Raw genomic sequence first — 26810 nt, forward strand, 5'->3', positions numbered from 1 at the left:
TTGTTTTAAGCCTGCAGAATTACATGGTCCCTCAGATTTTACAATTTTTATATTCAGAGCAATTATACGGATCATAGTACTTGCTATATGTTACTAACCCAATGCACTAAAAAAGGAATTGTGGATTGCCTTTCAAATACGGATAACAAGGTAAGTTTTAAGTTTGGAATTGACTTCATTTTGGTTTTTTCCACTAACCAGTCACAGCTCTACTTAGAGGCTTCTTGAAAAGATACTATTTTGACTTTTAGTACTGTGTTTATTTTGAAATGTAAACATTCCTTCAAGATACTTTTTTAATGGTTTTGGTTTTGGCGGGTTTGTTTTGTGGGACCATTTTAAAACAGGGTTATTGGCATAGATATTACTTGAATTCAAAACAGCCGAGAAGTATATTTTCTCATAATACCTCCCTCTTTATCTGTGGTAGTAGGTTTAAAAGGTGAAGCTAGATTTCCTTTGCGCGATTCCTCTTAGCTGGAGTTTCAGCGAGTGCTCATTCTCTGCTATCCAGCCAGCTTCTCCTAACCGGTGCCTTTCTTCGATTCCTACCCCGCCGTGTCTTGGTTCCATGCACTTGCTGACGGCAGAGCTTTCGGTGTGTTCTTTCCGAGGAGCTCCCTCCTGCGCGCCGGGGGTGCCGGGCCGGCCGCAGGTGTGGCCCCGAGGCGGTGCGGCGGGGCGCGGTGCGGCAGCTGCCCCGGGCCCGGGACGCTCCGCAGCGCCCGTCGGAAGTGAGGTGGCGGCGGGGGGCGGGGCGCGGGCCGGAAGCGAGCGGGGACGGGCTGCGGGCGGCGAGGAGCCGGTGGCGGAGCGCGGGGAAGGGGCACCGGGCAGGTCCGTCTGTGGGCGGGGGGGCGGCCGGGTCAGCCCCGGCGAGCCGGGCGAGGCCGCGGTGCCCGGCGGGCCGGGCGGCAGCGGGGGGCCGAGCGCGCCGCGCCAGCGGGGGCGGGCCGGGCCCGGCGTTCGAGCCAGCCCTGCGACACACGCCCACGGGCCGGGGAGGGTCCCTGCCGCTCTCCGCTGCCCAGAGCGGGGCTGGGGTCGGTGCGGCCGCGCCGGGCCTGGGCAGCTGCTGACACCGAGCGCGGCCGGGTCGGGGCCTGACCCGCACCCCAGCGCCGCGGAGGGAGGCCTCCCGGGGTGCGACCCCTGTGCCTCGGCTGTGGCGGAGCTGCTCCGGCCCGGGCTGGGCTGAGGGCGGGGCGGCGGGGGAGCTGCTTCTTGCTGCTCGCTTGAGGGAGAAAGCAGGGGGTAACCGCGCCGTGTTTGTCTGATCGATACTTGCTTTGCTTTCCCTTCTTAGAGAAGCTTACTTGCGTGTCACCTCTGTTTATTAGACTAAATGTAAGCGCATGACAGCGACAGTTGTAACTCCTGTTGTTCTGACCTAGGAAAGCCAAAGGAAGCAAGGAAGAACATTTTTAGACAGGCTATTTTAACATTAACAGCTTCATTAGAAAAAAAATGTCTTGGTGAGTCCCTTTTCAGGTAAAACAAGCTAAGTTTTAGTACGTGTCTGTTTATGCACAGTTCCTTTATAGATTTCATTCATTCATAGTTACGTTTCAAATGCAAATTTCATTTGTTTAGAAATACAAAATAAAGTTGTTTGGGAAGATGTCCTAAATCCATTTTCTGATCTCCTGAGTTTTCAAAAGAAACTGTTTAAACAAGCCATAGATTTTGAGGTTTGTCATTCAAACTTTGGTGCAACTCTTCCCTAGGGAAGAGTTTCCTAGGAGAACAGGGAGTTACTCCTCCCTGTCTTCTGATTCTCTCTGCTCCTTGGTAGCTGAGGTTTTTTTGTAGGTGAGTTTGTGGTGGTTTTCTTTAATGGCCTATAAGTAGGATTTTTGTGATTGGCATTTAATTTTGGCTTTCTCTCCAGTAATTTAATTAGAATTTTGACGTGCTGCTGTGTTAAAAATTTCATTCTGATAGTCCACAGCTGGATAAAAATTCTCAGCTTTTTCCACTGTGGTTGCCCTGTCACTGAGACTTTCTACCAATTGCAGCCTTAAAACAACATCGTTTTTATTCTTTAGCCCAACCAAAGACTAAACTTTTAACTAGAGTAAACTTTTAAAAGTAAGAGCAATGTCATACATATTTGTTTTCATCTAATCTTACATTTAAATTATATTTTAAATTAGATGTGTTTTATTTTTAATGGTAAATGTGGAAGGGAGCTATTCTAGTGAATACTACATTGTCTTTCTTTTTGCAAACAGTTTGCATGCTCCCACTAGACTTGTTAAATTGGTGCTGCTTCCTATTGGTTCTTTAACGTGAGCTACACTAAGCTGCTGAAGTTAGTAAGCAGTGTGCCCTAGTCTTGTTAGAAACATTTATTTGTAAATAGCGAAACAGCATCTTTGTGTTTATGAGAAGAGGCTTAACTCTAAGTAGGATGCTGTCTTGCAGCACTTGTGTCTTGCTGCTGCCAAAAGTGAGAGGCTTTGCTTTGTGATGTCCTCTGTTAAGAGTTTTTCAAGATCTCTCGATACATTAGCTGTGTATACTAAAACAGCAGAAAAATATTCTTGTTTTCTTTTCCTGGATTTGTTTTCTTCCATTTTAGTGAGTAAAATCTAAAAGGACTGATGAGTGCTGGAATTGGCACAAGATAGGAGCAAGAGCCACTTGGGATGGACTGGCACTCCACCCTTGATGTTCATCCTTTTTTTTTTTTTGTGTGTGTGTAACCAAGCCTGTGATTTATCTAGGCCTGCTCATCGTCTCTTAAAATTATAAGTTTCTTTCCTGAAATTTAGTTAGGTCAGTCAAACTTCCTTTTTACCCTCTATTTCTGGATCCTCTGTTATGGAGCATATAGTTCACATATTAGCATCTGACTTTTTAATGGAAGAATGTATAAAGCTGTTGCATACATGTGGCATGTATATGTAGACATAGCTGGTACATATGGGGAGGTGAATGCACAATAATTCTTGAGGCTCAGCTGAAATACTGTCTTGTGTAGCACTAGGTCACTCTTACAGCATCACAGTGTCAAGGATATATATAGATTTTAAAGTATCAAGTGTAACACAGTCATTCTTACTTGAAAATTACCCTTAAATTTATCAGCAGTCTGAAATGGAACAGCCTGGAGCAATCGTGCTCTGCTGAGATACAAACATGGAAGTTGTGCTCTGAGCAAGGATGCAATGTTTCTCATTTATTGCACAAGAAGGAATGGAGAACTGTTAAAATTATTAATGTGTTGGTGACTGACTTCTGTAGCTGATGAACTAATTTGTTAACACTTAGAGGCTCTTATTTTTGTGCTGGAAAATCCCTATTATGACCTCTTCGTAGATGTGATACAGTTTGGTACCATAGTTAGAAAATGGTGGATCTGGTCTATGTGAACTACAGAAACTGGAGTAGGGAGGGGAGGGATAACCTGGTCGTGTTAAGAACAAAGGCTTTTTACACATCTCTTTCCTTTCAGCATCTCAAGAGGAAAGGTCCATTTTGTGTGGAAATAAGTGCTTCCCAGAGGACTGTCCCAATGACAGAGCTGTCTGCGCATTTACCCCAGTTTCAGCATGGACAGCTGACAGAAAACTTCCCTGATACCCACCTCAGCAACACCGTATGTAACAAACAATTTTACTATCTGGTAGCAGTTAAATAGGGATGAATAGTTCGTTGGGATTAATTTTATCTTTCTGAATTGTTGAGGTGATAAGCAGCGCCAAAAGAAATATGCTGCAAAATATCTGATTTTCTGAACTCATTTTTATGTACAGGCAAGACTTCCCCCAGTTTAAGGTGGTGGTGGAGTGACCAAGCCATCAAGAAGAAAAAAAAAAAAAAGGGGTGGAACACTCTGGTATCAAATACAGACATTTACAGGATTCAGTGAGCTCTCTTGCTCTGGCCTAGCTGTGGTCTGCTTGGTTCACAGGTTTCTCAGTCGCAGAGTTAATTTTAGTCTAGGTAGAGCCTGACACCTGAGTTTTGCTGTTACTGTTGCTGGAGGACTGTTCCTGTGGAGTAAGAGCAGCTCTGTCTTGTCTTGCTTGTGAATAATTCTCAAGGTGCTCTCGTGGTTCTTGAGGTTTTGGGGAAGGAGGAACTCAAAACATGAAGTTTTATATGGTTGCCTTGAAAGACCTAAGCACATACTTGTTGCTAAAACTGTACCATTGTACTGTATGTGTTTTGGTACAGTCAGGTTTAGATGATCTACTTGGGTGTGGTGCTGAGGCTCTTAGACTTGTCACACTCTGTTCTTTGTTCCTGCTACAGCTCTTGATTATCAGGTTTCCTTCTGACACAGAAATGCTCTTGAGAGGCTGGGCCACTTCTAGCCATGTCTATGGCAGTAATTCAAGAGAGTGTTCTGATCCCTGCTTCAACTCCTTTGTACAATCCAGCAGTTTAAATAGAATTTTGAAAAAACCTCAGATAAGCATCATGCTATATCAGTAAAAATACAAAACGTTTGAAAAATTAAAACAGAAAAGTGGGAACTTTCCTACTGCATCCTTTTTACTTTTACTTCAGAGGGAATGAAAAAGGTTTCTTTTCCTCTTGGATAGGTGAGAGATTAATTTTTATTGAGCACTTCTGCTGGATTAAAAAGGCAGAGCTCAACAATAAGCTGTGGGCTCACCATCGTTACAGATAACTTGGTGTTACTCCTTACCAGCAAGGGTTTCTATTCTCACTAACAGACTGTACTGATGAATAACTGCTACTTGTGCTTTTTCTTTTTTCTATGTTTAAGTAACTGTAGTTTTGGTACTAAGTTGTAATGATGTTTCTGCCCTTTACACATCTACTTTGTTTTTGTACATACCCACATACCCACCAATACCACTTTCCTGCTTAAGCATACTAGCTTCTGTGACTAACAGTCGGCATGTGAAATCACTAAGTGCTATAATATGCCATCTCTTCTTCTAGTCACACACAAAGAATTCAGCCCAGTCTTCAATATCTGCCACTGCATAATGATCTTTTAACATCGGTGGTGTATGTGAGAACTGATGAAATCCATGCCCAATGTCAGGCATGATGGTCTGCTCCTGGTGGTTAAATCTGGATTTAATAACTACAAACTTCTTATCAAACATGCTAGTTTTTTATCTCTTGGTTCAGGGGCATTGGTCTGGGTTTATTATTAACTATTTTCCTGATAGGAAAAAAACCACTATCATTTGCTTTTGATATTGTTTATTCACCTGAAAGCGCGTAGTTCATAACTTACATTTGCTTACGGTGTTACAACAGGTGTTACTGACTTTTTAGCTTCAGAATTTTCACTTTTAACTATGTCTGAGGAAAGTGAAGAGTCTGTTCCTTTGCTTCCACTTCAGCAAGAGTCCATGGCCTCTGCTCTGTTTAATACTAATCAGGTAGGATATAAGTGCACTTTGTTCTTTTAAGCAGTGGGGCACGCGCATGTCTCGTTTAGCTACACTTTAGTAGCCTGAAAGGACAACTTATTTTCTAGCTTTAACTGCAAATGAGAGAGTAACTCATGCAACTCTTGATGCTGATCTGGTTTTCATGCACTGTGTCTTATTATGTAAAGGCCTTTTTTGATTGCGTCTTTGTTCCTTACTAGTGAGGGGAGTATAGTGACACATATTGGTCTAATTTCTTCAGTTTTTCTCTTTATGTTTGATTTTACAGGTTTTTGTAGTGGTGTGCTAGTTGAGCAGGCTTTTCCTTTGGCTATTTTTGTGTTTGCTCTGCGAAGCTGTAGATTTTTAATTTATTTTGTATATTTCTGTTCCAGAGATGGGGTAAGTGCTCCCTCATGCAAGACTGTTATTACAGCAGAGAAAAAGCTACACATTCGGCAAGTGTGCAGAAACCTAAATACTCAGTCTGCTCTGCTTGTGCAGTGTTCCAAGGCTCTGTTCATTTCCAGTGCAGTGTTACTTACCAACATCTTAGGCAATTTATTTAGATGGTTAAGTTTATTGTTGTCTTGTTGTAGACTGAGAGAAATGGAGTATTTTACTATCAAAATGGAAAATGTTACATTTGTACTATAATCTATAGAGAAGTAGGTTTAGTTGTAGCCAGCATTTCAGATTAATTAAATGTGATCTCTTTATTTGCATTCTCCCGTATTCCCATTTCTATCTGACTTTCTGGAATTGCATGTGAGGACTTTACGCAAAATGCCAAGTGATATATAATAAATCTTTCATTTTGTAATATATAATTTTGAACCCAGCATCTTTTTGGGGACATATTTTAAGTTAGTTATACTGAATTCAAACTAAGCTTAAAACCTTAACTGTAAAAATCTGGTTGTGTCCTGGTTTTACTCTTTAATTTAGACAGTTTTAGTTTGGTTGTTTTACCTCCTCTTACATTCCATTTCCTTTTTGAAAAATGAAACAGATTTTCTTAGAGGACAGATCTTGAAACTCTGCTGAGCTTGAACCTGAGGATACCACAAAAAAAGGAAGAAATATGCAGAGCATTTGGTGTATATTGTTACTTTGTACTGTTTTGTAAAAGTAAATGTTTCATGAGTTGGGGAAGTTGTAAACTTCCCAGGGTTTTAGCAGTGTCAGTATTTGCAGTTCAGAGTCCAGAGACTTGTGCTCCTTAATCACTTAAGTGCTTTTAAAAACCCTACTATGAGCTCCTGAGTGTGTACTTAACATCTTCTCTTTTCCGAAGGTGGGGCTGGGGAAATTCTGTAGAAAAAAATCTGTAAAATTACTATTGATTTATCAAAAAACTGCAGTGAATTAATGAGATGCAAGTCAGCAGTTATGTTTGGAAATGCTGCTGAGAACAGGTAATTAGACTTTAACATTTCACGTTTAAGGAAAAAACTACCTGAGTAAGAATACTTAAGGAGAAATTCATTAGGTTATTTTCAATGCCCTGGCTTATGTCCAGATCCATTTTACAAAAACTGAGTGGTATTTTAAAGGTATTGCAAAAACTATCTTCCTTCAGTTTATTGTACGTTTTAATCTAATGCTGCTTTAGTGCACTTACTCAAACAGAACTGTTCTGGGCAAAGTAATTCTGAAGAAATGAGATTCATTTTTTAAGGAATCAAATACCTTTTTGTTTTACATTAAACCTCTTCAGTTTGAACAGTACAGCGCTGACTTTGGCCATGATGATACAGTAAAGAAAATGAGTAGTCTGTATCAACTGTTGCATTTTAGTGCTTGTTTTGAGTGTCTTGTAATGGTTTTGTTTCTTTGTAGTCCAGAACAGGTAAATCATAGCTCACTCTCCTGTTGTGTTCTCTGTATGTGCACACAATATATAAAAGGTGAATGCCCTGTGCTCGTGGGGCTTCTTGAAGAGGGGGCAAAAGAAGTGTGACACCAGGAGCCTGGAGTGCAGGCCTGATCATTTACTTAGAGGTGATGTTCCTAGTTTGTGCTTTTACTTCCACTGGAAGTTTACCACTGTCATTGTGTTTGAATTATACCCTTGATGTTTCATGTAGCAGTATTAGGAAGGGCAGAAAGCTCTTTCATATTTGTTCATAAGAGTGGTAGAATTTCTTCTATGTCAGTGAAAGGATGTAGCAGTAGTTTCCTTGGGAAAGAAGAATGAATCTGCATGCTTAACTTACCACACTAAAACTTTGGGATCAAAATCAGTATAAAGATTGAGAATTACTTGAGTTTGATCACAATTTCTGTGCCATTCTTGCTGAAAATGTGGGAACACAATACCTCATGAAATTCCATTTTAATATATATTTTACTTAGTATGTAGGGGCAGTAACATAGTAAAGGAAGTAGACATTTTCTTGGGATTTTCCTGAAGAGGGGATCATAAATGTGTGTTTGGCATTATTCTTAGGGGCGGATACAGTTAATTCTTATCCATTCACAGGCATGCTACTGTCATGGATCCTTGTACCAGCTGTAGTTTGAACCAGGGGAAAAAGCTGCTTTTATTCAGCTTTTGAAATTCTGTTTAAAGGAAAGGTGACACAGGCTGTTAGATGCAACCAGCCTACTTTTGACTGTTGCTGTTTTAATGTAAATGTTTCTAACATAAACCTGTGCTCCCATTCTTTTAATAACAGTGATGCAATTAATTACTACTGTTTAAATCCCTGCTGTAGCAAGTGTTCTTGGCAACAAATATTATCTTATGTGTTTCCTCCTCAGGGTCATCTTTAGCTTAATGTACAAGCACATGATAGTGGAGAGTTGCTGAGGAAACTGGTTTTTATGTATTGCAGAATGACAACAGTGAAAGACGTCGCCATGATAATAGTGAGCGCAGAAGAAATGACAACCCCGAGTCTGAGACTAATGGGCAGCCACAAAACAACATTCAGCAAGTGGTGGAGCAAGATGAAGAAGAAGATGAAGAGCTAACACTGAAATATGGGGCAAAACATGTGATTATGTTGTTTGTACCTGTCACGCTTTGCATGGTGGTCGTTGTTGCAACTATCAAGTCTGTCAGCTTTTATACACGCAAGGATGGACAGCTGTATGTATCAGTATTTTCCCCTGTCTTTTTAGTGAACTTAGATAATTTTCTTTAAACTCTCTTTTTTTCTGGAGTCTGATTCAAGCAGTGAACTTCCTCTTGCCTCCCTTTTCCCCTTCTCCAGCCCAAAGGAAGTTTTGTCTTGTTCCTTCAAGAAACCAGACTCTTCTGCTTGTGGTACTATTGACATTTGTTGTTTGTCTGGTGACTGAGGTTAATATCTTGGTTGTTACTGCTTGATTCAAATCCTAGTTCTCACTTTAATGCTTCATCATGCTCTGTGGTATTTATAAAATAAACTCAATCTAGAGCCAAAGGCATTTCACTTGTACTATGATAGAATACAAGAGTTTTGGAAACAAAACTACTAGTTTAAGTGAAATAATATATATGCCATGTTCTGGTTTGCCCATGCTGTTTGATAAAGAAATTCAAATGGAAGGGAAATACAGCTTCAAAAGGTTCACTTCTGGTGCAGTTACAGAAACTTTCCTGACAGATGCTTCTGTAGGATTTTTTTGTATTTTGGTAAAATAGTAACATTGCCAAAAAAACCACCCAATTTCAGTGAAAGCTGATTTGAGAGAAAGAGAACAAAGGAAGAACACTGTGACTGTCAAAAACTGCAGCAAGGCATAGAATTGTAAAATGTTAAGGGGTTGGAATGGACCTTAAAGATCGGTCTAAATGTTCCACAGTGAAAAACATTTAGACAAAATGATTCAAAGTGTGTTTGGCTTTGAAATGTTTGCATAATATAAGCATATCATAAAATGTTTCAATGCAATATAGAGTTCTTCACTTTGAAAGTTATTGATCAAAGTTTTATTTTTTGGAGATTTTATTTATGGTGTTTTCTCCCTGCCTTGCCTTCCTACCCCACAATGAAGTAGTTGCCCCAGGAGGTTGTATTTCTTTAGGAAAGAGTGAGTTGAGCCCGTACATTGTTTTGTTGAAATCACCAGGGAGCATTTCGTGGTGGATCCATAGGTAGCACCCTGGTGAAACTCCTGCTGCCCTGACCAGCACATGAGTGATGGCATGGGAGAAGCAGTGATGGCAGTGACAACATGGCATGGAAGTAGCTATGTCAAACAGTGGGCACTTCTGGTTATTGTCTGCTTTACAAAGCAGAAAAGAATGTATGAAAGGCAGGTCTTCTGAGGACTTCAAGTTTGCCTAATATGATACTATGCCACTTTTGAAGTTTTGCTTTAGTAGAAAATAGATGTTGCTTTTACAGCTCTGAATTGAAATATTACTGCAATTTTGTTTGATGTTTGCCTCACACATAAGAAACGTGTGCATTCAGTGTCATTTCAGCTGACTTCTTGTTGTTGTAGCATCTACACTCCTTTCACAGAAGAGACAGAGACAGTAGGACAGAGAGCCCTGAATTCTATTCTTAACGCAGCCATCATGATCAGCGTTATCATTGTCATGACCATCCTCCTGGTTGTGCTTTACAAATACAGGTGCTACAAGGTAAGTAATTCTGCCAGTTTTATTAGTACAGATTATTTAGAGAATGGAACAAAATGAAGGCTTATCCAGGATGAGTGAGTGAAAATAGCAGAATTGCTGATTTAATACACTGTTCTGATTTTGTGGCTTCTGTTCATTTGACACAAAGCAGGGCAAAGGCCCAATGCTGTCACTGCCATCCGTACTGTCAGTTAGAAATAGGGTGACATTGCTTTCTATTCTTTTGAAATGTTCATGCACTGAAGTCTCTCTGTGGTCAAGAAATACAAAAGGCAGACTTGGTCCTATTTTGAGGGCTCCCCTCTCCCACCCTGTCCCTTGTACAGATGTCTCCCATCACTGTGATGTCTTTATGGCTGTACACACCAGACAGTATCTTACGGCAACACAGAGACTCTTAGGCTCTTTGTGAAAGGCTTCAAGGCTTCAATCATGTAATGATGTCACCTAGGCAAGTCCAGGCTTAGCATAATTAATTGCAATGCCACCTGCATGGGAGGAGTTGTCCATGAAAATTCCTGGTTTGTTTTGGTCTTGATGATTCATTTGACCAGGCTTAGTCTAATAAAATTTCTCTGTACGCAGAATGTGTTTCACAGTTATAAAACAAGTAGTGGGATTCAAAGGTTTGCCTAGTTTCATTTTATTTTCAAGAGGGAGCAGTGGTTTTGTTCTTCATGTCTGTGGGTGAAACCCCTTTACAAATTATCTGTGGAGTGACTGGAGAAATTATTTTTGCCTGAATTTGCATACGTTGTGGAATACTGATTTTTTAAAGTATGGACCTTCATTTTCATCTTAGTGTGGTGTTACATCTGAACTGGCAAAGTGTTCTTAAACTGGCAATTCTCTTTATTCTAATGAAGTCAAATAACTGCTGTGTTTTAGCTAGGTTCCTTAGTAGCCAGTTCTCCTCTGGTGCTGAAGGCATCAACAAGTTCTTACTAAGGTTTTCACATTTCTAGTTTCCTACTTGACCTTACAAAGCACAGCACATTCTCCTTACAGAAATAATTGTTCTACTAAAAATTTGGAATTGGATATTTCTATCCTGCTGTATCAGAGTGCTGTGAAATGTACCTGTCCATTGAGTTCTATTTTACATGAAGTTCTATATGTAGATTGTAGTCTAGATTAGGAGGAATGGAATTTGTAATGAAAGAACATTGGGTCTTCATCTGGTAGTGATAATTGCTTATCTTCACAAGATCTTTATCTGGAAACTGTTTTGAAGAAAGGAAATACTACTTCAGTTTCACTGCTGTTAGTTTCCTGTGGTTGTCCTGTACGTGATATGTTAAGCATGATCCTGATTCTAGCTCCTAAATGTAACCAGTAACAGCATCTTTGAAGGGGATTGTATTTGATCACCTTTTTATTATTCTCTGCATTCTTCATTGTTTCAGTCTGCCTAACCAAAGTCTGACTGCTGTAGCTCATTTTAATTCTCTGCATCCTGCAGTCCATCCTTAATTTTTATTCAAGTTGGAGCAGGCAAAGCCAAATTTATACCAGCAATCAATTAGTGTTGAAGTTGTTAAATAAAGAATGAAAATTCATTAATGAGAAGGCAGCAAACCTGTTGTGGTATCCTGCTAGGAAAACAGGGAGCAACACTTACAAGTACTTTGGAAAAGTCATTTGTGAAAAAGGAGACCAGTGATCTGGAAAATGCTGTCATAAATTAGGTACATACTGAGAATAAAGCAAACATCTGTGTGAAAAATGCCAACTTAGGTCAACTCTTGAGACTACGTCCTGTAGTTCTGTTGACAGTAGTTATGCAAGGTATGTGTAGAGGCTTGCTGGAATATGGCCTTGGTGTTTGACACGGTTAGCATTTTACTTTTTTAGGATAAAACATTACTATTCACTTTATTTTCTTAAGTGATAAGAGCTTAAGAGCTTTTATTACAAATAGAAGAACCACAGATAGAAGTAATGAGACAGCTTTTTTTGCTGTTTTCTTAAAATGGTTTCAACTAATGTTACAGCGAAATAAAATTTCTCGTTTGGTCCCTACTTAGTAGCTTTGCAAGTTGCTGGAAAATGTGGTTCTTTTTCAATCAATACATACCAATATTCAGCTTTGGAATGTTTCTTCCTCCCACTTGCTGTGTGTGGTGATAATTTGACGTACTGAGACAGATAGTTTTGCGATTTTCCTGCAGCATCTTTACAGGCACCATGCTTATTATGTGTGGGAATTTCTTAAGTCTTTTTGAGAACATATTAGCAAAAGCCAGTCTATTAGATTAGGAAGTTAAATGACAGATTTTATTAGGTTAAAAGTTAAATTTTAAATTTTAACCTGTTTTGAGAGACAGTGTGAAGGAGGAGAATGAATGTTTCAAAAATGGCTGAGAATTTAAAAAACTCATATGAAAAATTTAGCATTAGACTCAACATACTAAATTACTAACTGTAATGGCTGGGTTCTTAATTTGCCAGAAAGTCCTGATTGCATCACATAAGTGAGATTCCTTTAGTCCGTGCACATACGGACTTTTAAGTTAGCTTTTGCTAAATATTTAAAGAACTGTAACAGAGGATGCATTCTATTATACATCTTTAAGAAGAGGATGAAGCGATAACACAGTTTTTTAACAGTTTATTAATAAATTGATCTGGTGTACATATATAGCTAATTTAGCCAGTTTATTTTCAACTGAGCATGTCTGTTCAAAGCAGGATTTCTTATGTAGCTTTGATTTCTAGATTATTACTTCTGACTGGTCTACTTGCAGTATTGGGTCAGGTTTTATATAAGAGATTCTGTGCTGGGACTTTGACAAATACATGTTCATTCCCAGTTAAGAGATTACTGGAGTTTAAGGGGTCTTCAATCTTGATTTTTAATTTTGCACAATAAATACCACAAGACTGGTATGTGCTTCCATCTGTGCAAAGTCTAAGTGCCTGTCATTTCCAGGTTTAAATCTTTGTGTGTCCCTGACACACAAAAAACCTGAACTGTTTTATATTAAATTGTTGGGTATGTATGTCTGCTCTCATCAGAATTAGGGATTATGTCTGTAGATGACTGATAAAAAATATAGAAATCCTTAAATAGTCACTTACTGATGACATTCCAACAGATAAGCACTGAAGGTTTTTCTGGGTTCCAACATTTAATTCTATAACTGCATTCTGAAAATGATTTGAAATCAGAGTAGCACAAAAGTGAATCATGTGTTCCATCTGTGTTCATGCTGGATACTTCTGCTGTGTTATAATGCCACTGCTATCAAAATGGTCTAAAAATAGGCAAATAGGAGTTCTATACAGAGCTAAAGAAGATTTACTGAAAGTCCACAAAGCACTTAAAATTCATAAATGTAAATTGAAATACAACAATGTATATAGACTAAACATGAGTTTAGCAACAACCAAAGAGAGAGATATCTTAAATAATTTTCTTGCTTTCATCAAAAAGAATAACCTTAAAAGCATTTTTAATAGACACTAATTTTAAAATAACAAGTCTAAAAACATCTGTATTTATGTCTTCTTCTCCAGGTGATCCACGGTTGGCTTATAATTTCTTCTCTTTTGCTGCTTTTCTTTTTCTCGTTCATCTATCTGGGGTAAGTGAACTAAAGCATTAATATGCTGTTTTTCATGTATCACTTCATGTATGTATTTATTTTAGAACTAGGCCTTGAATCTTTAGAGGAATGATAGTGAGTAAGCTATTGCAATAAAATTCTTCATTTTATATAGGCTGATAGGGTACACATAAGAGAGAGATATTTATGGGTTTATAGTGTATCTGATTAGGTACAGAAACTGTCCAATACATGCATCATCAGAATAAGCTGTCTTGCACAGGCTAGTTTGTTCTGCTGGCATGTCTTCTGGTAATTCAATTTTTCATTGACATACGACTTAAGGGCAGTTGTTTACATCATTGATGGTTAGCTGTATATGCAAAGGCTGTTTGTATAGGAGTGGTGGAAAAGAGTCAGCTGAAAAGAATTTACTATCTCATCAAAATATATTCAGGGCTTTTTTCTCAAATTTGGAAGAATGCCCTAGTCCAGACAACAAGAAAATTTGGCCATAATACTCAGTATTGTCTAAAATGAGCAGACTCATCAAGATTTGAAACTAGGGTTATATAATGAAATTATCATACTCTCTACATTTTTGTGCCACTTGATGACAAACACACTTCCCTTCGAAGAAGCATATTTAATTTGGTCTCTGGAAGGAGAACATGGTCTTCCCTTCAGTCACTGATTTTTGCTAAGTGATCTGTGATGCTATTTTTGGTCAGTAGTTTCTCTAACTTTACAATGGCTTTTGAAATACAAGGCAATTTCTTTATTTGTCCCTCCTGCCTCAGAGCAGTGCTGGCTTTCTTTTGCCAGAGGTTCAGAGAGTGAGGGAGTTTGTAGACCAATTATACACGATGACAGTAAGGCACATTCTGTTAACACTGTACATCTCAAAGGTCAGCTGACAGTTGCAGAAGACAAATTTCCTCGAGGAAAGTATTATGCAAGTTATAGGGTTCTTAGTGGCTTGATGAGTTGGTAGCAGCAGATTCTGCAAAAAGCCATCACAACCATTTCTTCCCTGAGTTGGTGGAAATCACCTGTGACTTGGTGACAACATATTTGTCTATTTTGGTTTTACTTATTGAGGGTCCTAATTAGTTTGTAATATTTGGTGTGATAGTGACATGGCTCATCCAAAAATAAAGCTTTTTACTTCAGTGTTTGGTGGGAATAATAGAATAAACGTGTATCTTTGAATTAGCAAAGCATTCCACAGGCAGTATGTAAGTAGAGAGAGATCTTTGTGTGCCTTTAAAGATCCATTATAACCTCACAGGTTCTGATTATTCTGATTTTTGAAAGTTATGAGCATAATCAAAATGATGGATTTTGCAGTAACGTCCTTTTCTGTCGGTTTCTGCTTTAATTGAGAAGGAAATAGAACATTGAGGAAAATTTTCAGAAAAGTGAAAGAGTTGGTGTGAAGCAAACACTGGTAAAATTATCCCCATCGTGAAGAATAGTTAAGTACCAACTGGAGAAAGAATTTTACGTTTATGCCACTACATTTAATATGAAAATTTTAAAAAATATATTGTGAAGTTTGCATGTGTAATTTGTTTCCATTGTTTCAAGCAAATGTAGTTCATATTATTTTCCTTTTTTTTAGCGAGGTTTTTAAGACTTATAATGTTGCCATGGACTACATTACGGTGGCACTCATGATCTGGAACTTTGGTGTTGTGGGAATGATTTGTATCCATTGGAAGGGCCCTCTTCGGCTCCAGCAGGCATATCTCATTATGATAAGCGCTCTCATGGCCTTGGTGTTCATTAAGTATCTTCCTGAATGGACTGCATGGCTTATCCTGGCTGTCATTTCAGTGTATGGTAAGTTTGGGGGCAAGGCACAGTAACAGGTCCTGTGTTTGGAATTTCTTTTATTCCCTGACTTTTCCACTTGTCTGACTAAACCTTAAAAAGAAAAAGTGTGTATGTGTGTGTGTGGGTATCATCCAGAGTAGCAGATAAGGTGGTTACAGACTTCATTAATAAGATCATGACCCTAAATTGAGATCAGTTCCCTGTAGCTGAGGGCTTTTGTTACTGTATGGTCCCATCTTCCTTCATGGTTCCTGGTCTCACTAGATTCTTTGGGGAGGAGAGCTGAAGTAATTCAACAGAGGAGATGAGAGAGACCCATTTTGATCTTTTTTATGAGGGTGGAGAACTTTCAACTTCTCATTTCCCCCAAGAATCTTTGGAAACCCTTGTACATTCAGGATTTAGGAGCTTATTATTTCTGTACAGTCCCATACAAATATATATCTACCCAACCTATGAATGGCTCAAATTTGTAGACATAGAAGCAACAACCTGATCCATGCCTGATAGTGTAGTGAGAAGGAAGAAAGGATTAAGAGCAGTTTGCGTTGCTCAAAGTAATTTTATATTTAGGAGGATATAGTTGTGAGATCTGTTTCCTTGGCTTTTTTTTTTTTTTCATTGTAGTTGTCGCATACTGCTCTTTTTCAGAATCATGGCTGAGAGAAACCTAGATGTAGTTTTTCAATAAAGCTTTAGGGGGCACTGGACACCTGGTAAGAAGATCACTTCTATCCTAAATACTGATTTAATTTCCAGGCAAAACTAAAATTCAGTTACTTAGACATAATTAAAACATTGCAGCTAAGTGAAGATGTGCTCTTAATTTGAATTTTTTGGAAGCATGTAAGTGTGCTGAATGTGTACTCTCAAAGTCACTGATCGTGGTAAAGACTGAGAATCTGTTCAGATGTAAGTGCAGGGGTTAATAACATTTGATTAGCTCTGATACATCAGTGTATTCTCTTTCTTCGGGGGGAGGAAAATTGTCTTTTGTGTATATACTCATGGATCACAAAGCACATTAAGAAAACTTCCCATCCCCCAGCCCCATTTCCACCCTTCATACAACTGGAACAAATATGAGTACTCTGAGCATTCAGCCTTTATTCAGTGTTAGCAAAACGAAATTACCCTTGAGATCAACTTTCGAGACTATGATGTAGTTGTTTTGAGTAAAGGGGATGTAAGTTTTCTGTGACCCCCCACCAAGAATTGTTTACTTGAGTGGGACCAGCAGTGGTGCCAAGGCAGTTGGCTCAGGTGCAGAAGGCCTGCTCTGTGCAACACACAGCTCCTGACAAGTCAGCTGTTCTTTCAGTGTCAGATTTAGTTTCAAATTAATTTAAAGACACATGGTAAGTTGACAAGTGCAAAAGGTAGTAGCAGTGTTACGGGTCTCTATCCAAATGTGCCTGCTTCATAGGAGTTAAGTAAGCCTCACATGTTGCCTTAAAATTTTTTATAGCATTAAACTCAGGTTACAAAAAGCTTTCTTAATAGAAGGCAAGCTTGGGTATTTTCAGGATGTTACTTGAAGAGTAGCTTTCTTGAATTATTCACAGGTCAACGTACAGGCACAGATACATTTGCAGTTGCGTAATATTGTAAGTGAGGAATACAATGTTTTAAGATTTCTATGCGTATTACACTAATGTGTAAAACAGGTTGCATAACTGAGAATATTAGAAAGTATTTCTGTCGGATACTGAATTGGGGCCAGTGACCATCTTGGAAGTCTGTGTTCATGCATTTTCTCACTACAAGTCTTTCCAAGTGGTAAAGAAAAAACACTTCTTTTAAGAATGTCTGCAGGGATGTGAGATCTGTTTGCTCTTCCTTTCAGATTTGGTTGCTGTCCTGTGTCCTAAAGGTCCTCTTCGTATGTTAGTTGAAACAGCTCAAGAGAGAAATGAAACTCTCTTTCCAGCACTTATTTACTCCTGTAAGTACATTTTGTTAAATTCTTTAAGCTTGCAATCACCCACTAATCTGAAGCAATTTTCTCATTTTTCTGGGTTTTAATAAGATGCTTTTCAGCTGGAATTCTTGTTCTGTTCACTTGGGCCTCAGTTTTCATTTCACTGTTGACTCAAAAATGTGGAACATCATCTGACTGAAACATTTTAAGATAAAAACCAGCATGTTTTGTTCCAAAATACAAACAGGAAGAATGGTAACAGACCTTGTTTTGGACAAAGTAGTATGTCCTTAGGCTATGAATTAAGTCTGTTCAAAGGGAGCACTTGTTTTCAGAAAATAGTTACCAGCTTTCAGTCCTTAAATAACCTGTGTCTTACTAAAAGAAAAGTGAGAAATGGCTAGAAAGAGATGTGTTTGTGTGACTGTTTTCTCAAGGGCTTGTGCTTTTTGGTAAGTTGTTTCTCCCTGCAGTTGTGAAAAATAACCTGTTGAATTAAACTTGCTGTTGTGACCTGTGTATCAATTAGTACATAATTCCACTGTTTCTGAAGTTCCATGTTGCTAGCCGCAGTCATGTGGATAACAGTGATATAGGCTAGTCATAAGTCACTATGCTGCTCCAGACAGGCCTGTATTTAGAGGCAGGAAGTGTGCTGCAGACTGGCCACTTCTGGGGCAAGCTTACAGTGGAGAAAGGGAGGGACTTTCTCTATCTGTCCCTGGTTCTTTATCTGTCATTCTTGCACAGTATCAGTAAAACACGGCATAGCTGCCTGTTACTCTCTTTTGTGAGGGGAGAGGTTAACACTGAGAACTTGAATTAAAATACACCTTTTACATGTAACAACATTTGGTTACCTCTGGACTGAAGAATTTTTTGTCATGGCAGAGGCAGAGAACAATTAACTGTGATGCAGATACTGCCTCTGAATTGACATAACACAGTAACTGTGTTAAGAGACCTTTTTACTTCCAGGTAAAGGAAATTACTAATGAAAAAAAAAGTAAAAAAATTGTTGATTTTCACAGTGAGCCTCATATGTAGAAGGAATTTGTCTGGCAACAGCTGTTGCCATTTTTTTCAAAATCTAGTAGGAATAAAATTTTATTCACCAGTTTCTGTAAATATGTTGTAGTTGGTACTGGCTGTGTTGCGGAAATTACTGTGCTTTAATGCAAGTAAAATTGCCTGTTGGAAAAAATAGTTGTATCAAAAAAAGAGAAAAATTAGAAATAATGGATTGAAGCTAACACCATCTCAGAATTGCATACATCTGAAGATATAATTCGCTATGCAATTGTGGTTTGGATTTTTTTGACAGCAACAATGATATGGCTCGTGAACATGGCTGAGGAAGATCCAGAAGCCCAACGGAAATCCAAAAACTCCACTTACGATAAACAAGGTGAGTTTTGCTTTGACGAACCTTTGTCACTTCATTGGAATACATGTTTATGGATCCTTGTCTTTTAATTTTTTAAGTGGCCTGGGTGTTGTAGAAGAGTGAAAATATGGAGGCCTAATTAAGAATGATTAATCTGTCATGACTTGGAAAATTGTTTACTTTTTGGGCAGTTAATGTTCTTGAATTCATTTTTCTGGAATCCGAGGTGTTGGTGTACTGTAATGACTCTCAGTATAAAACTATTAACTGAGCTCAACTGCTTGTCAAATTGGGATGATATATTATAATACTAACTCATTTATATTTGTATTAGACAGAAATATGCCTAGCCCTTTTGGCTATGCAGATAGTGTTTAAAACATGGAGTTTATTTTTGTGTGTTACTAAAGCAGAGTGCAGTTTCTGAATTTAACATGCTTGAAGGCATCCATTTATATGTAACTTCCAGTAAAGTTTTCTATTTTACTAGAAAATTAAGCTGTCAATGTCGACTAAAGAAGCTAATTAAATGTTAGATGAGAGCTTATTCCTTAAATTGTGATCTTTGATAGGTTACCACAGAACTTCCACTCTCATGTAGGTGTACTCCTGAATACTAGGACTTGAATGCAACATGTAGATGCTGTGGCTGCAGAGTGTACATTGACTCCTGATTGTTTAAGTAAATATTGAAATCCCAAGTGAGGATATCTTGTGATGGTGCCAGTGTTAGATGTTGCTAAGTACTATGGAATACCTCTTTTTATCTTGTTCTTCTGTGATCTTATATGTGGAGAGACTTTCCTGTTTTAGAAGGCACATTTTTGGAGGAGTCTTAAATGCCTTTCTTCCTTTGAGCTCCAGCAAGCCAGACTCAGAATGAAGATGGTGAAGCAGATGATGGTGGCTTTAGTCAGGAATGGCAGCAGCAAAGGGACAACAGAATAGGACCCATTGAATCAACACCTGAATCACGTGCTGCTGTTCAGGCTCTACCCAGTAACTCTCAAACAAGTGAAGACCCTGAAGAACGTGAGTATGGAGTATTGTGTCTGAAAAGCTTGCTAAAATCTGAAGCTAGGCAGTCAGGCATCCTGTGTGCACAGATAAAGGATTCTGTGAGCTAATAGCAAGCCGAAGAGGTGCTCTTGCTCATTATCAATACTGATATGCCTCATAAGAATAATGGCATTACTTTTTGGTAGCATTTCTTTTTGCTGCAGGAGTGAGTAATATTGGCCAAATTGCTCTTTAGTTTGATACATAGACTGAAAACTTTTGTTGCACAAGCTCTTTTCAGACCATTTTACAGTCAGTTGCATTAGCCCTTTTCTTTTTCATGCAGTGTTCTTCTGTGTATCACTTCTTTTGGATTTTAGGTCCTGTAAATGCAATCATTACCAGGTTTTTTTCCCCTCAAGATTAAATTACTGTAATCCACTTGGTAGGAAGCAATGTTTAAAACCTGATTGGAGACTGAAATGAATGCAGAATGCAATGGGCTTGCTTAGTTTTCTCCAGCATCTTGCTAAAGTGCAGTATTTTTGGGGAGTGTATGATATCAGTACTCAGGTACCTATTTTAACAAACTCGTGATTTCCAGTTGGATTTTAAGCTTCTATTAGACTTGCAAAGCTCTAAATAAATTAGGGTGTCCCTGTCTAATAAACTGCTCTCCCCTTGTGATGCTGCCATATTTTAGCAGGTGCAGCTGCTTCCTCTGATTATCAGGTGCTCCTCTGTTTAAAAATAGACTTCTACTTTAGGAACAGTTTAAAAATTTGCTTTGTCTCAAAAGTCCAAATTCAGCGTGCTGCAAATCCTTATTAATTTTTTGGGCTTAGAAAAATAACATTAAGATGCAAAAATTTTAGCAAAGCAGCTATTTCAGTTAGTTAACTTTTTAACTAAAACTCATCTGGCCAGGCCAATAATTTCCTCCTTCCTGTATTCCTGAAGTAAGTAGTAATGATAGGTGTGCAGTGATCCAGTCAGACATGTCAGCCAGCATTAGTTTACTAGAAGTTTGGAGCATCCAAGGTCTGTTTCAGCAGTTAAAGTGTGCTTTAGTGCTTAAGGGCTTTTTGTGAATGCACTATTCTGGGTATTTTTTGGAGGCCTGGTGAAAGCCTGGTTGGCTTTTTTCTTTTTGCATTTTCTCCCCATTTTTCTTTTTCCTTTTTTCCACCCCCTCAATGATTAACCAGGCGTCCAACCTGTGTTTGATGTTCTTAGTTCCTATTGGAACTCTTAAGTGAGCATTGGGCTGGACTGTAGTGAGGTGGGAAAGTAATCAGTAGGCCAAATGAAAACAGTTGCTCACCTGATGTTGGCCTTTCTTAATTAACATCTTGGACTAAAAGCTCAGAAAGTGAACTGGCATTCAGGAGATCTTACTGTGCTTGCAGAAATAGAGTGTTGTGCTTCCAGAGTTGTTGTTAAGGTGGTAGATACTATTTAAAAAAATACAAGATAATGAATTTTCCTAAATCTCACATCTTTCACTAAGTATCTTGCCTCTGTGATACACTCTGTACTTACATGAGTGCTTTTAAGAACTACCTTTGTAAGAATTCTGTAGGAAAATTGGGGAGGCAGTGGAATATTTTGCAGTGTATAAGTTTCTAACGGGCAAATAAAATATCTGCAAGGGGTTTATTTATTTCCGCACCCTCAGCCAGTTTAAAGGAGTTGCTTTTCAGCATTCTGTTGAATATGACAAGACAATCAAAAGTGGGCAGCCCTCCACACATAAAATTACAAATATCTGAGTTTGTATATATTGCATTTATATGTCCAGAAAAATAGGAGTATAGGAAAATTGTAATTAAAGGGTGAATTAATTGAGAAGTGTAGTGTTTCTAAGCCATCTTGTTTCACAGGAGTTCATCACTTGATTCAGGAGTGGTACTAATCTTGAAAATAAAATGTTATTTTTAGCAAGTCTTGTTAATAGTTAACGTAAATAAGTATTATTCTTTGATAACTACTGCTGTGTAATATTAGTAGACTGATACTTAATGCTGCCACATGTTCACTTTGCAGGAGGAGTAAAGCTCGGTTTAGGAGACTTCATTTTCTACAGTGTCCTTGTTGGCAAAGCCTCTGCAACAGCAAGTGGGGACTGGAATACAACTTTAGCATGTTTTGTGGCCATATTAATTGTGAGTATAATGGAAAACTATAGTAGGGATAGTTTCTCTTGTTCATCAGGGACTAAGTTGTACTGCTGCATTTTCTTTGATTTTGTTTATTGGGTGGCCAGACTGAAAACTGGTGAGGACTTTAGCTGTGATTTTCATTGTCTTTACATCTGTCACTTAAGCCTTAAGTTTAGGAAGACATAAACCATATCTTGTATTTCTGTGGAATTAATATTCTTGTATATGTATATTATATAATCTTTTGCTTGTCAGAATTCCCTAATTTCTCCCTATGTTTTTTTTTTTTGTGTTTTGTTTTTTTTCCTTCCCCTTAGGGTCTGTGCCTTACACTTCTGCTTCTTGCCATCTTTAAGAAGGCCTTACCAGCTCTTCCAATCTCCATAACCTTCGGGCTAGTTTTTTACTTTGCTACAGATAACTTGGTGCAACCCTTTATGGACCAGTTAGCATTCCATCAATTTTATATCTAGCAGACATGATGCTGGAATGGATATTTGTAGCAAATCTGGGAGGAGGAAAAACGGTTTTTCCTCAGTTCTCAAGCGAGACTGAAGCCTGAATCATTACAATTTCCTCCGATGGTGGTTTTTGGTTTGCTTTTTTCCCTGAGACAACTGCTGCGCTCGGCACCATGTGAATTTTCCTATGTGAAAGTGGCTTCTTCCTGATGGCCGGTCTAAGCCAGGTGCTGTTATATCAGAGGTGATCTGATACACATATCTCTGGTAAGGACCACCTGTGTGAAAATTGCTAATGCTTCCACCAGCAATGTGATCTCTTACCACAGGCTGATTGTTTTCACCGCGCTAAGGGTGCTCCGGACTTCCTTGATATTAACAGAGGAAGCTGACAAATCACATGGAACTTGTCCTTGTAACTGCTTGAAGAGAGAGAGCCCAATCTGTACTTCTTCAGCAGTGATTTTTTGACAGTGGAGTCACAGCTGTGTAATGAGAAAGGACTTTGTAGCAATTTGACAAAGGGAGAAAGTACTGTTACTCTAAGAGTGCTCCATGACTTCATAGCCTCTGTGCCTGAGTGTGTTTGGTTTAGTAAATTTAAAAGCTCTTTTTTTTCCCCCCACACTGGAACCAGAGCCTCTTCTCAGTTTTAATACTTTGTATTCTCAAGCATGGAGTGCACCTTCTGTACACCTGCCCCAGTTTATGTAGCTGCTTAGACTTGGACTGAATTACTTGGCAGTAGAGCATCGTAAGGTCCTAGGGTGGATCTTACATTCTAAAAGGTTAATAAACTACATTAAAAAGCAATTTCAGGACTTATTCTTTGTACTCATGCAAATCATTTTGCTAGAACAGCATTTCAAACCCTGTGTTTGAAAATAGTCACTAACAGCACAGACTGCATTATTGGTGTATGTTCTTTCTATTGGCATTCTTATGAAATAGACACTTGCTGCAATCCCAGATGGAGTTTAGCTTGCCAGATCTATAGATCAAAATGCTATTGAGAGCTCTTCTAATGCATCACTGAAATTCTTGATCATCAAAAATATGGTTTAGAGTTCTGTTTACCTGAAGTATTGGTCACTCAGATGTCTAACACCTCAGACTGGGCAGGGATCTTTTTCATTCAGTATCTTTATTGGTGAGGGTACTTAAGTTAGATGAGAGATTGCTTAATGTCACCAAGGAGCAAAATTTGTGACCCTCTTCACTTTAATTACATCTCTCATGAGGAACTGCTGATTGGCAGAATGAAAGACAATTCAATATCACTGAAAAGAAGATAGGAGATACTGAACTTCTTCCAGGAAGAATCTGTTCAAACCTTAAAACTGCTAAACTCCGATTTCCTCTTCGTTTGAAAGAACTCATTCATGAATAATTGCTTGGAAATGGAGACTTGGGTGAGATGAAGTTGGTTTTGCCATAAACTCTTACTGTGTACAAGTAATTTTTTGTCTTGGGAACCTTAGGGAATGGATGGGCGTTCCATTTTACTTGCATCTTTATACTGGAGTCCTTGCCAAATAGCACTGTCAAAATCCTGACGCTAGCTCCTTTTACCTTTTTTACTTGGGGTTTTGTTTCAGTGCCTCTAGATTCAAAGGACTGAAACATCAGAGATGCTCACCAACCATTTCCCAAATAAAGAGAGAAAGGCTGTGATGGATAAATCTGCTTTAAAACCAAGAAAGGCTTTCTTTGATTGTCGTTGGTAATATATGTCTCTTTTCCAGTATGAGTTGCTAGCTGTAGCGTCAGCATTTACATTTTCATAAATGCATTGTCTTGTCTCATCTGAAGTACTTTTATTCATCTCATTCGTGTACTGATTTGTTGTGGATAGCATTAATAAACTAACCATATCAAAATTCCTTACAGTGACTTTTCAAGTCAAATTTGTTTGTGTTTACCAGCTTAAATTACTGTTCCATATTTTGTTGCTATGAAGACTTAAAATACGTTGGTTGGTTGGTTGAGCGTATTTGGGTTTATTGTTGTCATTTTTACTTGGGGTTTTGTGTTTGGTTTTTTGGTTTTCTTTTTAACAAGACTTTGAGTTGTTTTTATACCATTGTAACTTGTCCCTTTCCCTGAACATTATATCTAAGAAAATTCCCTTATGTGTTTTATTGGGCATCCCAGCTATAGTTTCATTGTATAGAACAGATTTGCTAAGGGTTGGTATCACTAGCATTTGTTTGCATATCTGAGCTGGCTCTCAGTTAAGGGTTGTTACTTAAATGCAGAAGTCATCTCTTTTTTTTTTTTTTTCTTTGGCTTCAGTATGCACCATGGGAGCATTAGCTCCATTAACTGTTGCTTTAGAATCTATAGAAATGCACAAAAGCCTTTTCGCATACTTCAGTGGGTATTATATGTACAACGCAAGGAACAGCTCAGAACCTTCAAACACTAAATTGCCAGTCTTCCACTTCTCAAAGCTGCTTCTGTTGTCTTGAAGTTTTAATTTCTCAGCTAGTGTAGAGTTACAGTGATGGAGACTATAAAATTTGTATTCACAGAAACTGTTCAAGTTTGTGTTTGAATCTCAAAATAAATTCAGAAGGGAAATTGCTTTTATAGCAACTGTATGTAAAAGTAGACAATTTAATACGAAGCCTTAGGTACACCTTCGAAAAGCAGATGAAATTTTCTAGATTTGCTGTCTCAGGCTAAGTCATGGTAACTTATGTTGCAAATGAAATCTTGCAGCTAAGAATTATTTCAGAACATAGGTCCCTATAAGGTTCAGCTACCAATAGTTTTTGTTTGCATTTGGGTTGTTGCTACACAAGCGTGAAGGTAGTGTCACTTTTCTCTCCTTTGTCTTGACACACTGATCTAATTTGAGGTCATGATTCACCTTGGTTAGATTGTTGTAACTGAAAGACTTCTTATAAGTAGTCTGCATTTTTGAGAGAGTTTCCATTATTATTAAATTAGTATGCTAATGACAGCACACTAGACTGTAGCTCTGAAAGAACTATTGTGTAACCCAAGTGGATTCATCTCCTGTGCTCAAGCAGATTGACTGGTAACTGTTGTATGGCTGTTTCAGTATTTGAAACTGGCTATCTCAGTAGCTTTCTCTCCCCATTCAACTGACATCAATAGTCTCCTTCTTTGGCGAAGCTTTGATTCAATATATAAATGAGAAAACATCATAATGAATTACAGATTTTCTTAAAATCCAGGCACTTCCATTTCTCTCTCTTTTTTTTTTTTTTTTTTTCCCCTTCTGTTGTTGGATTTAATCCAGGGTAAAGAAGGAGAGACCCCTGGAAGCTAGTCTTACAGCAAAGGCTTAGGCTGCTGATATCTGTATATGACGGTTATGGTCACACTCAAATTCAAATATCCGTGTGAGGTGCATCCTGAAAGGTGTAAGCATGTAATACTGCAGCACATTCAGGATAGTTCTGGATGTGTAGATGATGACTTCTTTGAGCCAAAAAATTAAGGGCTATGCTCAACTAAAAATGGCTGATCTCCTCAATGTACAAAGCAGGCACAGGCTATTTCAGGCATAGGAGACTGCTGCTTCTTGGAGATATATATATATATATATCTGTACCTATGGAGATATAGATACATATACTCTGGACCTGAAGATCACAACTCTTCTGCCATTAGTGCAGTCAAGGATTAAATATACAGAAGTAAATTTTGGATGGATGGTACTGTTCAAAAAACTTATCAAAATGCATTATTTAAAAAATTACTTTTGACAATGCGGTTGAAATGAGTTTAATAGACTGTGGAACATGTCTGCACTGTGATTGCATCTCAGTGGTAACTTGGTCATTGGAAATGTTGAAACATGAACTAGAATGGAATTCTTTTACAGTCAAAGCATTTGCTGTTTTCTTTTTTACAGACACTGGTTTGTATATAACCTGAATTGAATGTGAATGTTTTTTTGAACACCTTTCTGGTTCTTGATAAGATACGGTTTTGATAGATTATTGCAAATTTTCCTGTATTTGTCTAATTATTAAAATAAAAGTTGCATGGATCCTGATTCATCTTGCCTTTACTACATTACTTTAAAGCCATCACTTAAAGCTCTTGGAGACACAAACACTTGTTATTTTTATTCAACATTTAATGAGTAAGATCCCTTTCTAAAGGCATTCAAGTATCTGCCTTATTTCCTAGCAGAAGAGCTTCAACTGATTTTTGGAAGTATTTCTTCTAAAAGCTACTTTTTGTGTTCCTTTAAAGAGTCAGTCAAAGCCTGTTGCAAAAGCACCCATAAGGTATAATTAAGGCACCAAAAATGAGGTTATACTGAAACAGCAGCTGGCACAATGAAGATCACCAGGGAAAAAAATACTTCAAGATGTTCACAAAGAAAATACTTCATGAACAGTTGTTGTGTATTGTTGTTTTGGTACTGATTTCTTACTGATATGATTGAAAATGAACATTTTTTCTTTCCATTGTTCTGGAAAAGTATTCACTGCAAAGTTCAGATTTGTTTGAGTTGATTAACTTCTATTGAATAGTTTTTTGGGGGGATTTACCTTGTCT

The 26810-nt window shown here is 38.3% G+C and overlaps 1 protein-coding gene across 6 annotated transcripts; it reads left to right on the forward strand.

Moving 5' to 3' along the window:
* Window positions 1-23: 23 nt before the first annotated feature.
* On the forward strand, window positions 24-26298 carry PSEN1 (presenilin 1). 6 transcript variants are annotated; one of them, XM_085062250.1, is made up of 12 exons: window positions 24-150; window positions 3461-3604; window positions 5337-5375; window positions 8207-8463; window positions 9807-9948; window positions 13468-13535; window positions 15121-15341; window positions 17182-17280; window positions 18581-18664; window positions 19502-19675; window positions 21689-21807; window positions 22122-26298. In XM_085062250.1, exons 1-12 carry the CDS (start codon window positions 88-90, stop codon window positions 22275-22277), a joined length of 1566 nt encoding a protein of 521 aa, XP_084918376.1. In that variant the 5' UTR covers window positions 24-87; the 3' UTR covers window positions 22278-26298. The 6 variants fall into 6 exon arrangements, with proteins under 6 accessions (XP_084918376.1, XP_084918371.1, XP_084918373.1 ...); XM_085062246.1 differs by lacking the exon at window positions 24-150 and adding an exon at window positions 1341-1475 and having other exon boundaries at window positions 5251-5375; XM_085062249.1 differs by lacking the exon at window positions 24-150 and adding an exon at window positions 1341-1475 and having other exon boundaries at window positions 5269-5375.
* Window positions 26299-26810: the final 512 nt, after the last annotated feature.

Source organism: Lichenostomus cassidix, chromosome 5 (genome assembly GCF_008360975.1).
Source record: "Lichenostomus cassidix isolate B80296 chromosome 5, HeHo_3.0, whole genome shotgun sequence".
Classification (NCBI taxonomy): Eukaryota; Metazoa; Chordata; class Aves; order Passeriformes; family Meliphagidae; genus Lichenostomus; species Lichenostomus cassidix.

What these genes read in the sequence shown, in the direction of transcription:
- PSEN1 (XM_085062250.1), top strand. Translation starts at nt 88, where the DNA reads ATGTTACTAACCCAATGCACTAAAAAAGGAATTGTGGATTGCCTTTCA. An exon ending in TTTCAAATACGGATAACAAG is followed by an intron (nt 151 to 3,460) that starts GTAAGTTTTAAG and finishes CTTTCCTTTCAG; the next exon opens with CATCTCAAGAGGAAAGGTCC. An exon ending in GTTTTGTGGCCATATTAATT is followed by an intron (nt 21,808 to 22,121) that starts GTGAGTATAATG and finishes CCTTCCCCTTAG; the next exon opens with GGTCTGTGCCTTACACTTCT.